At 33.9% G+C, this 17,976-nt stretch overlaps 1 protein-coding gene across 1 annotated transcript; it reads left to right on the top strand.

Annotated features, from left to right (window-relative positions):
• Positions 1 to 2,985: 2,985 nt before the first annotated feature.
• On the top strand, positions 2,986 to 12,650 carry LOC122503610. The gene is made up of 2 exons (XM_043614208.1): positions 2,986 to 3,440; positions 10,483 to 12,650. The coding sequence occupies exon 2, from the start codon at positions 10,491 to 10,493 to the stop codon at positions 11,634 to 11,636; it is 1,146 nt and encodes a 381-aa protein (XP_043470143.1). The 5' UTR covers positions 2,986 to 3,440; positions 10,483 to 10,490; the 3' UTR covers positions 11,637 to 12,650.
• Positions 12,651 to 17,976: the final 5,326 nt, after the last annotated feature.

Here is a 17,976-nt window from a genome sequence, read left to right as displayed (position 1 = left end):
AAATAATTGAAATCCTTCGATGAATTTTATTATTTATGAAAATAATTGAATAGTTGTAAAGAATTTTATTAAAATTTTAAAAAATAATGGAATTTTATTATTTTTGAGAAGAATTTTATTATTTATGAAAATAATTCAATTATTGTGAAAAATTGTATTAAAATATTTAAAAAGAATGTAATATCTTTGAAAAATTTTGTTATTTTTGAAAATAATTGAATTCTTCATAAGAATTTTTATAAAAATTGTTTTAAATAATTAATTTTTTAGAAATATAATAAATATTTTGAAAATTTTATTTTAAATAATTTAATTCTTGTGAAAATTTTATTTGTGAAAATAATTAAATTTTTCGGATTATTAATTTAAAATACATAGTATTAAAAATAATTGAAATTCTTTCTTAGAATTTTATCAAAAATTTTTTTTAAAAAATTAAATTTTCATTAAAAATGTTATTATTAGTAAAAATAATTGAATTATTGTATTGTATAAAAATTTTGTTAAATAATTGATTTTTTCGAATTTTTTTTTTGAAATTGCTATTCTAAATTAATTGAAATCCTTTGGAAAATTTATTATTTATGAAAATAATTGAATTTTTGATGAATTTTACCAATTTTTGTTTTAAATAATTGAATTCTTTGACAAAATTTTATGAAAATACTAGATACTGAAAATAATTGAATTTCGAATATTTTTGGAAAATAATTGAATCGTTTTAAAGAATTTGATTATAATTTTTAAGAATAGTTTTTTGATTTCTAGTATTAGCGAATTGAAAGTAGTGTAAATTCTCAGAAAAAAACAGAAATAGTAGCTTTTAGTATGGCTGAAATCTAAAAATGGAACCCAAATAGTAGCATAACGTAAAAAAAAGTAGTAAATAGTATAGGTTTTGGTAGATGAGTGCGAAGTCTACAATAAAAAAAGAAAAGTAAAAGGAGAAGAAAAATAATAAAGAAAGAAAATTAATAAGAGAAGAAAAATAATAAAGAAAGAGAAGTAAAAAGAAGAAGTAAAGAAAGAAGAAGGAAAAGCAAAAAGAGAATAAAAATAAGGAAAGAAAAGTAAAAAAAGAAAAAAAGAAAGAAAAAAAAGGAAAAAAAGAAGAAAGAAAAGTAAAAAGAGAAGAGTAATAAAGAAAAAAGACAATTACGTTTAATTAGAGAAATTTAGAAAAAAATATTTTTAAAAAAGACAAATCTTTTCGTTTAGCATATAAATGTGAATTTACGTTTTCTATACTGAGCCAATATATAGTCAATTGAGAACAGTAACGGAAGTTTAGAATGGTTAAAGGCAAAAATAACAGGGAAAGAGAAAAAGGGGTAAAAAGAGTGAGAGGGGGGTTGACCAGCTCGAAGTTATTTACGATTTGCACTGTAACGCGACTTTTTTGTTAATGTGCAGTGAGAGCTTTTCCAAGCCAGTTCGACGATAAAGTCGGCGCGCATCGCTTATGCCACTGTATGTCGTTTTAGCCAAATTCCCCGGGACAACGTCGTCGTTGCCATCGCATCGTCGTCGTAGTCGCAGACCAGGCGATAACCCGACGAATACATCAACCCTTAGATTAAAACAGCCTTCCACCTTCTGCGCTCTCTCTCTCCCCCCTTCTCTCTGCTTCCTCCCCACCACTTTTATATGGAGCCGCTGCTCTTAGATTAAAATGTCACGCTATCGGTCAAAGAAGAGAGAATACAAGCTGTGGGAGTAGGAAAGAAGAAAAAAGTTCAAGAGAGAGAGAGAGAGAAAGCTTGGTCCACAAAAAGAGTAAAAAAAAGACGAGCGCAATGTCGATGTTCCGATGAAGTAATTTCAAAAGACACGGGACCTAAAAATTGCTTGCTTGTAAACACACACATACACAGACACACACATCTACATTTTATTATTCTTTTGTATCCATAGAATTAAAAAAAAAAGGTTGAGTAAAAAAAAATTTATCATCTCCCACAAATGAGGTACTACTTTTTCTTCCTTTTTAGACGAGAAAATTGCTTCGACAAACTGTAAAAAAGGTTCAATAATAAGATTTATTATTTTGATGAAAATTTTAAGAAATTAATTTAAAAGATTCTAAATTAACTGCAAAAAAGTTATAGATCGACATGCATGGTTGTAGATTACGTACTACAAGTTTCTAAATTATTAAGGTTTTGCAAATCAACATAAAACACTTGATTTTAATAAAAAAATCTAGATTTGGCTTAGAGGTGATAGACCTAGATCACTATAGATATAGATTCGAGTTCAATCTCGAATAACTAGTAGATTGATATAAAACAATATTTAGGATAATCTATAACCTCTTAGATTAATCTAGAAAATTTTAGGTTAATCTAGAACCTCTTAGATTAATCTAGACAATTTTGGGTTAATCTAGAACCTCTTAGATTAATCTAGAGAAATATTGGGTAAATCTAGAAAATTTTAGGTTAATCTAGAACCTCTTAGATCAATCTAAACAATTATGGGTTAATCTAGAACCTCTTAAATTAATCTAGACAATTTTGGGTAAATCTAGAAAATTTTAGGTTAATCTAGAACCTCTTAGATTAATCTAGACAATTTTGGGTTAATCTAGAAAATTTTAGGTTAATCTAGAACCTCTTAGATTAATCTAGACAATTTTGGGTTAATCTAGAACCTCTTAGATTAATCTAGACAATTTTAGGTAAATCTAGCAAATTTTAGGTTAATCTAGAACCTCTTAGATTAATCTAGACAATTTTGGGTTAATCTAGAACCTCTTAGATTAATCTAGACAATTTTGGGTTAATCTAGAACCTCTTAGATTAATCTAGACAAATTTTGGGTAAATTTAGAAAATTTTAGGTTAATCTAGAACCTCTTAGATTAATCTAGACAATTTTGGGTTAATCTAGAAAATTTTAGGTTAATCTAGAACCTCTTAGATTATTTTAGACAATTTTAGGTTAATCTAGAATTTCTAAGATTAATATAGAATAGTTTAGGTTAATCTAGAACATTTTAAGTTAATGTACTGTAACGGTAAAATATTACGCGTTTCCCAAAGTTAATTTTGTTTTGTTTAACTTGTCCTTACTCTTTGTCATCTATATTATTATTACTACTATTTGTTATTTTTAAATATCCCGCGCGTCAGAAGTTGTAGATGGTGTACGCGTCACTAGCAGACGACACGAACCTCATGTTCGACGACGCCGGATTGCCGCTAAAAAGAAACGCCAGAGAAAAGATTGCGGCGAGCTTGAGCGAACATCGTGCTGCGACACGAGAATTTCTCCGCCAAAAACGCGTTACAATACAGTGTTACTTTCGACCAATATTAAGTAAATAAATTGTGTTCTTTTTGTTAATACTGTTTTCTTAGTGATTTACCAGCCTATCTTGGGATTAATTTGTTTCCATCGATTGGTTGATTATCAATTTCATCGACAATTCAACGATTGGTAAGTCCGATCTATCTTCTCTGCCTATTCGTCTCTGCCTGGCGACTTACACTCGTAGAGCGTGTGATTCTTCTGCGGCGGAAAATCTCTTCTCCTTTTGTGAGCTTCGTTCTCGAGTCCTACCCACGTTTTATTTTACTATTTAACTAATTAAATTAAATTCTCGGGAAAGTCGCCACATTTTTGGCGCCCAACGTGTGTTAGTTTCTAAACTAACATAAAAACTTTTTTCTTTCTTTAAACCAAAACTGTGAGTTTTCCCAAATTTTTGTTACCAAATGTGTATTAATTTTCGAGTCAACATTTCTCTCTAAAGAAAAAAAAAAATCCTTTTCCCTAAATTCGTTTTTCCGACCACGTTTTCTTGAAGATTTATATTGTAGCGTCCCAAAATGGCGGAACACACAAAAATTTTTTCCTAGGAAAACGTGCTCATTAATTTTCTGACGCGGAAAATTAGCCTTTCTTAAATGAAAAAATTGCCATTTCGTAAAAATTAACAATTTAGTCTTTTTTTCTACGCGTTAAGAAAACAATAAAAAGAGATTCTCTACCAATAATGAAAATCACACCAAAATTTATAATAGCTCGCACTCTTTTCTCTCCACTCTTAGCAAAAGAAAAAAGCTTCTAATTCTCAAATAGCTAATCGCTCATAGTGTACATGTATGAATGCTCGCTTTAATTGTACGCAATACATAATTTAATTAATGCTTTTATAAAACTGCTTCGCTTCTTTTAAATGAAATAATAATAAATTAAATAAACAATTCAAAATTGTAAGTAATCTTTGCTTTTCGACACGATAATTATATTTTTTCTAGCATAAAAATAAATATTACAATTTATTTTTGCTCTTTCACATGAAATAAAAATTCTTTTTTTCCTTTTTCTCCGCTTCGCTTTGCCAAAAAAATATACAAATATTTTCTTTTGTGTATACCGAATTGATTGCCATGAGATATAATTAATTAACATCTCTTTGTACGATAACGCGTAGTAGTAATTGAAACTACACAAAAACGCATAATCCCAAGGAGAGCCACACAACGGAATATAAACACAGCTGTGTTTACAACCACAGCCCTGCTCAATTTCTTGTCAGCCTAGTCATTCACTAATTAAATTCCCAAATTTTATTCTCTCAAATTAAATTCAAAATAAAATTTCCCAAATAAATTAAATTCAAATCACAAATAAGATATCCAATCAAAAATTCATTAAATTAACTAATACAAAACTTAATAATTTTTTGAAATTAGCTAAATTGACTAAAATTATTTTTCTCAAATTCTTGCCAAAAATTCAAAATGGACTAAATAAAATGACAAGAAAAAATAAAAACACAAATAGCGGATATTAACAAGAAGTAAAACTAACGCGCTCCTAAACGAAAACAACATGTTGCGAACACCACCCAACGGTACCCAACAATCTGAATCACCCCCCACCGATGACCCCAACAACATTGCGGAAACCGGTAACACACACAACGAACAAAACGATAATTCTGAAACACGTTCTGATCTCCCAGGTTTAGGCGCTATATCAAAAACATTCAACACAAAACGCGGAAGAAAAAGCAAAAAATCCAAAAACACCCATAACGTCAATCCAACTCAAACAATTTTTTTCGCAAATCGAGTTAACCGCAGCGAAACTGCAAGAACAAAATCGCGATTTTAAAGAGCAAATGTACACCACATTTACTCAACACCTAAAACAATCACGCAAACAAATGCAATCGTTGCATGATGAAAACCATCACGAAATAAACGCATTGCGAAAAGAAACATCAAAAGCGATAGAGGCCCTTACTCAAAAAGTGTCTCAGTTGCAAGCGAAACTAGTGCAGTCGCCTTGGCATGACTCGCACTGGGAGTATGACGTCAGCGGCGAGCACGTGGTCATACCAACGTCGCTCCCCCCTACGTGTACTACTGCCACGGTAACCACCACGTTTACCACCACTCAAACATCACAGAGTACGGCAAAAGCCTCACACACAACCGTACCCCCACTATCCTTTTGACACCTTCGATAAGAGCCCCTCTTCCAAATCGCACTCTTAGATTTACTGATTTACCAAATTTCCTTAATCCAACCCCCCCGCAGAATCTTCCACAACCTTTAATTCCCCAACCACCAGTGATTCCCCCACTACAAGTTGAATCACCAACACAACAAACACGTAACAATGTTACAAATTTACATAAAATTATAAAATCATGGGATTTAAAATTCCCCGACAAACTAGACGCGGACGAATTTCTTGACGAGCTTGAACGTAAATTAAACGTATCAGCCATTAATCCTGACGACGCGCTCGCGATAATGTCACAAGTATTTTCCGACACAGCTTACACATGGTTCTCTACATTCAGAAACACATGGCAAACGTGGGCTGAATTTTCTTTAAAATTCAGGAAAACATTTGGTGATTCTAACGATGATCAAAGAATCACAAACAAAATACAACGCGCGGTACAACTCGAAACCGAAACCGGTATCGAATTCGTCATTCGGATAGGATCTCTTTTTAACAAACTCCAAGAAAAAGTCCCCGAAAAAAATCAGTTGGATAAAATTTACTCTGCGCTCCATTCCGAATTAATTTTGCAATTCGATCGCGATAGTTTTTTAACATACGACGGTTTAATTGACAAAATCCGGAAATATGAGGAAAAAATTGCAACAATGCAATTAACAACAAAATTAAGGGAAATTGATTCAAAAAAATCTCGTAACACACGTAGTAAAAATCAACTCAACGCGGTCGAAACAACTTCGTCCCCTACCGTTGAAAATTTACCAACCACCCCCACTACAGAAACAAAAAATGAAACGAAGCAAAAAGCAGAAAAAAATACAAAAAAGCAAAACAAAAGCGAAAATAAACAAGATTCGAATAAAACCGAAATTTATAAACGCCAAATTAACAAACTTGAACAAAAGTTGTATGGCGAAAACTCCAAAACCGAAAATCCAAAATTAGCCCCCGATAGTAAATCAAAAAAACCAACCTCCGATAAAAGTAAATCGCGTCGCCGATCTTCTTCTCGATCTTCATACTCCTCCAGCTCTGCTTCGTCGCAGAAGGAGGGGGAAAGACGTCGATCGTCCTCGCGTAGAGACAGTGATAACAATAAAAAATCACAAAAGCACAGCGGTCGTGGTAACGGTCATCGTGGTGGCAATAATAATCGCGGACGCGGTTATCAACGTGGATATTATAATAATCACGGTTATCAGAATCACGATTATTATCAACACGGTTCCAATTTTCCCCCACATTGCCAGCCGAACTGTCAGTGTAACGCGCAAGCATCTCAGCCAAATTTTCCGCCGAATGCACCTCCGCCGCACCCGATGCAGTCCTGGTACGGAAATACCAACCGTAATTATCCAGAAAATTTCGGACATAATTCTCAAAATCATTGCAACCAAAAAAACGAGAAGGACGCCAGGAGAGAATAAATCTCCCTGGCGAACCTTTTCACAAAATAGAAAGTAAACAAAACCCTACAAAATCGATTATTGACGGAGACAAACAAATCCCGACAACCAGCTGTCATAATAATGCTGACGAATCCACGTGTTTTCCCCAAAATGCATTAGCGCTACACAATGCGCATGCCGGTGGGAATTTCACTAGCGATTCTGAAAGCGACTATGACAATTGTCACTACTCGGAATCCGAAACTGAATACTCGGCCTCTGACTCTGATGAGGAACCTCCCCCCACCAATCCTACGCGATTACCTGGTTCGAGCATTTCCTCACTATCGTCATTGCCTTCGAATAATTTTCCAAACCACTTATTCGCGTTAGAAAATAAATTCAAAAATAAAGTGTTCAAAGGGCCAGCATTGCCCTCACCGTCTCAAGAACGTCATATTATCTCAACTACGGTAATGATAGGTGAAAATAAATTCCCCGCTCTCCTCGACACCGGCAGTGATCGCACGTTCATGTCAGGAGAATCATTCGATAAAATAAAACAATTTTTAAAAGGTAAACCCGTTCACGACGAGATAACCCGCGCTGGCGTACAGCTCGCTCATCGCGACCACGTGGCCACGCCCCGTTACTCAGTAAAATTCGAAATTCAAATAAACGACTGTTATGGTGAAGTTTGGTTTGCAGTCCTTGATGGACTTACCACCCCCATCATTTTAGGTATGGATTTTTTAACCACGTGGAAAGTCATAATTGACGCCACTAGGTGTTATTGGTCCATAAAAGGTTCAAAAATACAAAACCCTTTGAGTTCAGTAAATAATTCGCGTAACTCCCTAAATTCAATTCAATTGATCGAATTGACAACAGATCAGAGAAAAACTCTTAATGAATTTCTAGACGAAAAATTGTCTAAATTTACCGCGGGAACAGGTGTCACAAATTTGACTACACACGTTATCGAGTTAACAGACCCGACTCCCTTTAAAATTAAACCATATCGACGTAGTATGGAAGCTAATAAAATAATCGATGCCCAGGTAGACAAATATTTAGAAAAAAAATTTATAGTACGAAGTAACGGTCGCTTTGCTAGCCCTGTAGTGTTGACATACCGTAAGGACGGCAGGCCAAGAGTCTGCATGGACTACCGTAAATTAAATAAAAATACGAAAAAGTCGGCTTATCCTTTGCCACGTATGGATGCAATACTAGACGCGTTATCAGAAGCTAATATCATTAGCACCATAGACCTCACCGACGCCTTCCACCACATTCCTATCGATCCCAAATCACGTGAATATACAGCTTTCACTATTCCGGGAAAGGGACAATTTGAATGGGTCCGAATGCCCTTCGGTTTGACAAACGCGCCGGCCACATTTCAAGCCTTAACCGACCGATTAAAAGAAAAATTCGTAGAGTATATCAGAAAACATAATTTTCCAGAACGTTATATAGATCAGGTTCACGCGTATCTAGATGACTGGATAATCATCTCAAGGACTTTTGAAGAGCATATCTTGTTGTTAGACATCATTTTCACAATCCTTCAAGATGCAGGTTTGTCGATAAATAGAGAAAAATCTCATTTCGCGAAATCTTCCGTTGAGTATCTCGGTCTTCTCCTCGACACAGATGGTCTCAAACCGAATCCAAAGCGCATAGAACCGATTCTCGAGCGTCCAACCCCGCGAAACCGTAAAGAATTACGTCGATTCAACGGATCCGTAAATTGGTACCACAGACATTTACGCAATATCGCACGTGTTCAAGGGCCGCTAAATAAATTAGCAAGCCCCAAGGTCCCATGGGAATGGACAGACGAACATGAAAACGCGTATCAAGAAGTTAAAAATGCATTAAAAAATGCTCTAACCTTAAACGCACCGCGCCCGAATTTACCCTTCTTTTTATACACGGACGCGAGTGACACAGGGATTGGAGCGATCCTTACACAAAAGGGCGAAGATCGCGAATACTTAATTACGTGCGTGAGCAGACCACTCAGAGGTGCAGAATTGAACTACACCACTACTGAGAAGGAATGCTTAGCCGTAATTTTTGCTATCAAGAAACTTCGTTGTTATCTTGAAGCCACCGAGTTTACTGTCATAACTGACCACTCGAGTTTGATTTGGCTTCAAGGTATCAAGGACCCTCGTGGCAGGCTCGCTCGTTGGGCTTTAGAATTATCCGCGAACCGCGTGAAAATCGAGCACCGTAAAGGTACTATGAACGAGGCGCCGGACACTTTGTCACGCCTCTACGAAGACTTTTCGGAAGACACGCCCCCCTCACAGCTACTACTTACTCGTAACATGTCATGGTACGATGAGATGGTAGCACGTGTTCAAAGTAATCCCTCGCGTCACAACAAATACAGACTCGACAGCGATAACGCGTTATACTATTACAAGCCGAATCATCTTAAAGAATGCATTGGTGATAATAATGCATGGAAAAAGGTCTTACGCGAAACAGAAATAATTCCAATAATTAAGAAATATCACGATACCCCCCAATCAGCGCATCAAGGAATTAATAAAACATATTTATTAATTCTCAAGCATTATTATTGGCCCGGTATGCGTGAAGACGTGAAAAAATTCATTAACGAGTGCGAAACTTGCATTAAATGCAAGTCTAAAAATTCCGCGCCACAAGGCTTGATGTACCCGCGTAAATTTTCCGAGCCTTGGGATATTGTTTCGTTAGACATCGTAGGCCCATTACCTCGGTCAAAAACAGGGAAATCATACATTCTAGCATGTGAAGACACTTATACGCGTTACCTAGAATGCTTTCCACTATCGAAAGCCGACGGCCCTAAAATAGTAAAATCCTTAACAACATTAATAAATAAATGGGGGACACCGAAAATATTTATTACGGATAACGGAACGGAATTCGTAAACCGAACAGTTACCAAATTTTTATTAGAAATCGGGTCTATTCAACGAACCACACCCGTTTATCATCCGCAATCTAACCCGGTTGAGCGCGTTAATCGTAATATTAAAACAATGATTTCAAGTCTCCTCGGCGATAATCATCGCGAATGGGACATGTTTTTAGAAGAAATCCAATTCGCGTACAATACTACGGTACACACCTCACTAGGAGTTTCCCCTGCTTATCTAAACTTTGCACGTGAACCAAGACGCGTTGGTGAACAAATAAATGACACAAAAACAAGTTCGACAATTGACACGAATATACCCGACTGGTTAGAACGCGTAAAACGCGTAGATGCCCTTCGCACACAAGTTGAAAAGTTCATGGCCAAAGCTGACAAGAAACAAAGCAAATATTATAATAAAAGTCGGAAAGAAATCGTTAACCTTCAGCTCGGAGATTATGTGTTTTACCCGAATAACACGTTATCTAATGCAGCTCGTGCTTTTAGTTCAAAACTGGCTCCACGTTACAAAGGACCAGCAGTAATAATCGAAAAATTATCTCCCATGGTAGTCATTATCGGCGATCAAAATGGCAAAAAAATTGGCAAATATCATGTCAATGATTTAAAAGTTGCTAGAAAAAATCTTCGATCGCGCACTATTGTGTAAAAATTTTTCAGATATTATCATGGAATCGAACAACGAGTTTTCCCTTCCATCCGCTGCTGAGACCAAAATCATCCGTCTTCAACTGACGTCAGCTGACTCCAGTCCCAACGACACGATTCCAGTCTTAACAGAAGAAGCCTCCGGACTTGTCCTTCTCCGAAAAGAAGAACTAGAAGGAATACTCTCATCCCTTGAGTCTACTAACACGCGACTCAAAGAGGCCCTCCAACACGCGGATAACCTTCAAAAGGAATATAACGCGTTACTGTCAACGCCTTCCAGGAGTAACACTTCTAACGAAGGACTTGTACAAGCACTTCTAGAGCAATCTAAAGAGCGTCAGAACATGTACGAGAAACTGGAAGCCACTCAAGTTAAACTACAGAAATCTCAAGAAAAAGTCGAAGAACTCCAAACGGAACTTACCGCGTTTAATTACGATTGGGACAACCTACTCGCCGATCACAAAAAAATCCAACCATTGGCCAAGCTGAGTAATCGCTATAAAAATTACTTCACTCAGAAATTAAGCGAGGTCTACCACGCTCAGGCCCAGCTTCGAGAACCAGCCCTAAGGCCCAAACCACCTCCTGGTTGCCTCAACTGCGGCGGGAGAGGACACCCACACTATACTTGCCCAAAAGAGTACAACGGTAAATTTTGCCAAGAATGTAATTGCACCGACTTCTCCACGCGCGAGTGCCCCTGGCCGCACTTCGCCAATGCCGAACCCAGTTTGCCAGAACACCTCAAGTGTAGAAGATGCAGGTCACCGAGAAACATGCCGGACCCTCATTGTTCACTGTGCCGAAAGCAATTGGTGGAAAAGGCAATTACTATGCGAAGAAAGGTTGCTTTAGAAATCGAAGCCGACTACAACCACCAACCATTTGTAGCAACTAATATCAGACCCTCAGGATTGTCTCAAACGCGTTCAGCGCGACCGCCAGGACCTTCTGGACTTAATACCATAAGACCATTAGGCCCAACAGTAGAAATAGTATCAACAACCGGTAGCTCTTCTGAAGACGACATGGAATCGGTATCCACCCAGCTCAATCACCTCGTTATGAGCAATCAGTCAAACGTCAAGGAAAAAGAAGAAACCGAAACTGCACCAACAGGGGCTTCCAAAGAGGAGAGCAGTTCCCCGCCGAACCTTTAGTGCCGCGTTATTTCAAAACATTATACTAGTTACAAAAAGCAGTTTTCTTTTTTACCAAAGTGTTTCCAAAAAAAAAAAATATATATATGTTTATTTAGTCTTATCCTTTTATCACGCGTTCATCTCAGTTTTATTTACTCCACGAAAGCATTGCTAAAACTACATAGTCGCTCCTATAATTAATAAATTACAGTATGTTGTGTGTATGCTTATAGGAAGTTAGATGAGATTACTTTAGTTATCATTAATCAAAAAAAAAGAAAAAATTTTTTTGAGTGTAAGTCGCTATTTTTTTTTAAACTTTTTTTATTATTGAAATATTATTACCTTACTTTAAATACTTTCAGACGAATAGATGCCGGACGATTGATCGGGCTCGATAACAAAGAGTAACTACAATTTAGTTAGGGGGAATGTAACGGTAAAATATTACGCGTTTCCCAAAGTTAATTTTGTTTTGTTTAACTTGTCCTTACTCTTTGTCATCTATATTATTATTACTACTATTTGTTATTTTTAAATATCCCGCGCGTCAGAAGTTGTAGATGGTGTACGCGTCACTAGCAGACGACACGAACCTCATGTTCGACGACGCCGGATTGCCGCTAAAAAGAAACGCCAGAGAAAAGATTGCGGCGAGCTTGAGCGAACATCGTGCTGCGACACGAGAATTTCTCCGCCAAAAACGCGTTACAATACAGTGTTACTTTCGACCAATATTAAGTAAATAAATTGTGTTCTTTTTGTTAATACTGTTTTCTTAGTGATTTACCAGCCTATCTTGGGATTAATTTGTTTCCATCGATTGGTTGATTATCAATTTCATCGACAATTCAACGATTGGTAAGTCCGATCTATCTTCTCTGCCTATTCGTCTCTGCCTGGCGACTTACACTCGTAGAGCGTGTGATTCTTCTGCGGCGGAAAATCTCTTCTCCTTTTGTGAGCTTCGTTCTCGAGTCCTACCCACGTTTTATTTTACTATTTAACTAATTAAATTAAATTCTCGGGAAAGTCGCCACAGTACAAACTCTTAGATTAATCTAGAACACTTTTGGTTAGTCTAAAACCACTTAGATTAATCGAGATCAGTTTATGTTAATCTAGAACATTTTAAGTTAATCTAGAACGTTTTAGATTCACCTCGAATACTTTATACTGTCGTTGAAGGTTACAGATTATTTTAGAGTGGTTATAGATGTATAAACTTCTAAGTTGATCTATTATCCTCCAGGTTATTCTATATTTTTCTAACATGGTTATTATCATGTAGGTTAATCTATAACCTTCCAGGTTAATCTATAATCTTCTAGGTTAATCTATAACCTTGTAGGTCAATCTATAATCTTGTAAGTCAATCTATAATCTTGTAAGTCAATCTATAATCTTGTAAGTCAGTCTATAACCTTCTAGGTTAATCTACAACCTTTTTGGTTAATCTACAACCTTTTAGGTTAATCTACAACCTTTTAGGTTAATCTACAACATTCTAGGTTAATCTACAACCTTCTACGTTAATTTATAACCTTCAAGATAAATCTAGAGTTGTAAAGGATCGTCTAAAACATTTTAGGTTAATCTAGAAACTATAGGTTAATCTGGTAACTAGTATATTAATATAAAACAATTAATGATAATCGAGAACCTCTTAGACTAATCTAGAATAATTTAGGTTAATCTAAAAAATTTTAGGTTAACTTATAACCTTCTAGGTTAATCTACAACCTTTTACGTTAATCTAGAACCTAAATGGTCTATATTAAACACTTTAGGTTAATCTAGATTACTTTAGGTTAATCTAGTAACTAGTAGATTGATATAAAAGAATTTAGAATAATTTAGTACTTTTTCGACTATTCAAGAATAATTTAGGTTAATCTAAAAGATTTTTGGTTAATCTGGAACCTAGTAAGTCGATATAGAACACTTTTGATTAATCTAAAACACTTTAGGTCAATGTATCAAGGTTGACATAATACACTTTAATTTAATCTGAAACCTCCTTGATTAATCTAGAATACTTTAGGTTATTTAGAATATTTTAGGTTAATTTAGAACCTAGTAGGTCAATATAGAACACTTCAGATTAATCTGGAACCTGGAAGGTCGATATTGAACTATTTAGGTAAGTCTAGATCCTCTTAGATTAGTCTAGAACATTTTAGGTGTTTTAAGGTTAATTTATTGTCTTCTAGGTAGATCTAGAACCTCCTAGGTGTATCTACAACCTTTTAGGATAATCTATAACCACACTAAACTGTAATCTAGCAGCTGTAACAAAATAGTCTATAAAACTCTCAGAAAAGAAGGTTAAAGATAAACCTAGGGGACAGTAGATCAAGTAGGAAGATTACAGATCAACCTTAGTTATATATAAATCTACTAAGTTTTAGATAGATTTTATTTTTTTAGACCAAAAACGTTCTGTATTAACTTAAGGTATTTTAGATTAACCTAAAGTGTTTAGAATAATCTAAACTGTTCTATATTATCTTAAAGTATACTATAACAACCTAATTGGTTCCAAATTAACCTTAAATGTTTTAGATCATCCTAAAGTATTCTAGATTAATCCTGGAGGTTCTAGATTAATCTAAAGTTTCTTATATTAACCAAATAAGTTCTACATTAACCTAAGGTGTTCTAGATTAATTTAAGAGGTTCTATATTAACCTAACGTTTTGTATATTCAATATAAGCAGTTCTAGATTAATTTAATTTGTGTTAATTTAATGTGTTTTATATTAACTTACTAGGTTCTAGATTAACCTAAAAGGATTTATATTAATTTAAGAGGTTCTAGATTACCATAAAGTGCTTTACGTTAATCTAAAAGCTTATAGATTAACCTACACTTTTACTGATCAATCTAAAGTGTTCTAGATTGATAAAAGAGGTTCTAGATCAACTTAAAATGTTCTAGAATAATGTAAGAGTTTCTAGATTAAACTAAAGTGTTCCATATCGATCTACTAGGTTCTAGATGAACTTAAATATTTTAAATAACCCTACAATATTCTAGAGTAATCCAACAGATTCTAGAGTGACCTAAAGTATTTTGCATCGACCTAATTTGCTCTAGATTAAACTAAGAGTTTCTAGATTAGCCGAGAAGGTTATAGATTAACCTAAAATATAATAACCAGCTTAGAAAGTTTTAGATTAACCTAGAAGATAATAGATCAACCTAGATGGTTATATATCTACAACAAAACTAAAGTAATCTGTAACCTTCAAAGGTAGCTTAAAGTATTCTAGTAGATCTAAGAGGTTCTAGATTAACTTAAAATGTTCTAGATTAATATAAGAGGTTCTAGATTACCCTTAACTATTCTTGATTCATCTAAGCGGTTCTAGACTAACCCAAAGTGTTCTAGCTTAATCTAAGAGGTTCTCCAGTAATTTTACATTAACTTCAAATGTTCTAGATTAACCTAAAGTATTCTATATTAATCTTAGAAATTCTAGATTAACTCAAAATTGTCTAGATTAACCGAAAATTGTCTAGATAAATCTAAGAGGTTCTAGATTAACCTAAATTGTCTAGATTAATCTAAGAGGTTATAGATTATCCTAAATATTGTCTAGATTAATCTAAGAGGTTCCAGATTAACCTAAAATTGTCTAGATTAATACAAGAAGTTGTAGATTAACCTAAGAGGTTCTAGATTAACGTAAAGTATTTTATATTAATCTAAGTGGTTCCAGATTAACTTAAAGTGTTTTATATCAAGCTACTAATTTCTAGATTAACCTAAAATGTTCTAGATTAACCTAAAGTATTCCAGATTAAGCTAAGCGGTTCTAGAATAACTTAAAGTGTTTTATATTAACCTACTAGTTTCTAGATTAACTTAAAGTTTTTAAAGTCGACCTACTAGGTTCTGGAATAACCTAAAATTATCTAAATTAATCTAAGAGTTTCTAGATCAATCCAAAAGGTTTCAAGTCAACCTAAATATTTCTAGATCAATATATCTAAAATCTAATCTACATTCTTCATTCTAATGTAATTGTTCTTCTCTGTTTTGAAATTTTTTTTTCTTTGCATTACTTCTTTTTGCATTACTAATTAAGAAGAAAGTTTTTAAAAAAAGATTTTTAAGATATTTTTTGTAAATATTTGAATATTTATAGTTTAGCTGTTGTTTGAAGGCAAAATTCTACACAGTCGCATAAGATAAGGGAAGTAAAGTTTTGTTAATGGCCAAATGTTAAGTGGAGCATACCTTGAGAAACTCTGTAAAGTGCGCGCTACAACATACCAAAGTAACACTCACTCGACGTTTGATTTGTGACACCTTAAGCACACAGCATTACTCGGCCACAGAATCAAACTACCGGACATACCAAACCTATGGGCTGCCTCCGGTACTCGAGATATCCTGACAATATCCAAGTTTCTCAGTGGAAAACCAAGACATCGATCTCCGAAATCTCTAACCGTGTTCCAATTCTCCTCTATGGTTATAACACATACACACACATGCATGTCGATATTGTTGACCAATTTCCACATTTCAATGTACAATCTCGAAATTTCATGGGGTTTGCGCGGTTCACGTATATAGGGGGTAAATTGCGTCTGTACTATTGTCGAGCAATAGGTCATCGAGAGATACCGACGCAATGTAAAATAAAAGAAATAATAAAATAAAAATATTTTCAATCTTTTTTTTATAACGAAAAAATATTATTTTCATGATCAAACATTTTTTTTCTAGAATATTATTTTAGTTTTTATAAAATTTTAGGTATAAATATAGAACTTTTTAGATAGGCCTAAAATATTAAAGGTTATACATATATTAGAATGAAGCTTTAATCTTTTATAACCTATTAGGTTCATCTAGAATCTCTTAAATGAATCTTGAATCTTTTGGATTAATTCAGAACTTTTTAGGTTTATCTAAAACCTCTTGGATTAATATAAAACCTCTTTAAACCTCTTTAATATAAAACCTATTAGGTTAATATAGAATCTTTCTAAGGATAATTTAGAACTTCGTGGGTTAATTAAGGACATGTTTGGTTAATCTAGAAACTCTTCAATTAATCTAGAACCTCTTATTACCTTCATGTAATTATAGAATATTTTAAGAATAATCCAGAACATCTTAAATTAATCTACAATCTCTTAGATTATTATTAATTAACGTAATAAGCTGTCGATTAATCTAGAAGGTTACATATTAAACTTATAGGTTATAGATTCACCTAATAGAGGATTATAAATTTAATCTTGCAGTTTATAGTTTAACCTAAAATGCTCAGCATTAACCTAATCTAGACAACTTTAGGTTAATCTAGAACCTCTAGGATTAATATATAGAATACTTTAGGTTAATGTAGAACATTTTAAATTAATGCAAAAACTCTTAGATCAATCTAGAACACTTTTGGTTAGTCTAGAACCACTTAGATTAATTAAGATCCGTTCAGGTTAATCTAGAACATTTTAAGTTAATCTAGAACCTTTTAGATTCATCTCGAATACTTTAGACTGTCTTTGAAGGTTACAGATTACTTTAGGGTGGTTATAGATGTATAAACTTCTAAGTTGATCTATTATCCTCTAGGTTATTCTATATTTTTCTAACATGGTTATTATCATGTAGGTTAATCTATAACATTCCAGGTTAATCTATAACCCTATAGGTTAATCTATAACCTTATAGGTTAATCTATAATCTTGTAAGTCAATCTATAATCTTGTAAGTCAATCTATAAACTTCTAGGTTAATCTATAACCTTGTAAGTTAATCTATAATCTTGTAAGTCTATAACCATGCAGGTTAATTTATAACCTTTTAAGTTAATCTACAACCTTCTAGGTTAATCTATAACCTTGTAGATTAATCTATAATCTAGTATGTCAATCTATAACCTTGTAGGTTACTTTATAACCTTCTAGGTTAATATACAACTTTCTAGGTTAATATACAACCTTCTTGGTTAATCTATAACCTTCTAGATTAATGTAGAATTGTATAGGATAATCTAAAACATTTTAGGTTAATCTAAAAACTGTAGGTTAATCTACTAACTAGTATCTTGATATAAAACAATTTAGAATAATCTAGCACCTCTTCGACTATTCTAGAATAATTTAGGTTAATCAAGAAGATTTTTTGTTAATTTGGAACCTAGTAAGTCGATATAGAACACTTTAGATTAATTTATTATCTCTTAGATTATTATTAATTAACCTAATAAGCTGTAGATTAATCTAGAAGGTTACATATTAAACTTATAGGTTATAGATTCACCTAATAGTGGATTATAAATTTAATCTTGCAGTTTATAGATTAACCTGAAATGCTCAGCATTAACCTAGGAT

The sequence above is a fragment of the Leptopilina heterotoma genome, unplaced genomic scaffold (genome assembly GCF_015476425.1).
Source record: "Leptopilina heterotoma isolate Lh14 unplaced genomic scaffold, ASM1547642v1 Lhet_265, whole genome shotgun sequence".
In the NCBI taxonomy this organism is placed as follows: Eukaryota; Metazoa; Arthropoda; class Insecta; order Hymenoptera; family Figitidae; genus Leptopilina; species Leptopilina heterotoma.
This window is presented reverse-complemented; position numbering and strand designations above follow the sequence as displayed.

What these genes read in the sequence shown, in the direction of transcription:
- LOC122503610 (XM_043614208.1), top strand. Translation starts at nt 10,491, where the DNA reads ATGGAATCGAACAACGAGTTTTCCCTTCCATCCGCTGCTGAGACCAAA.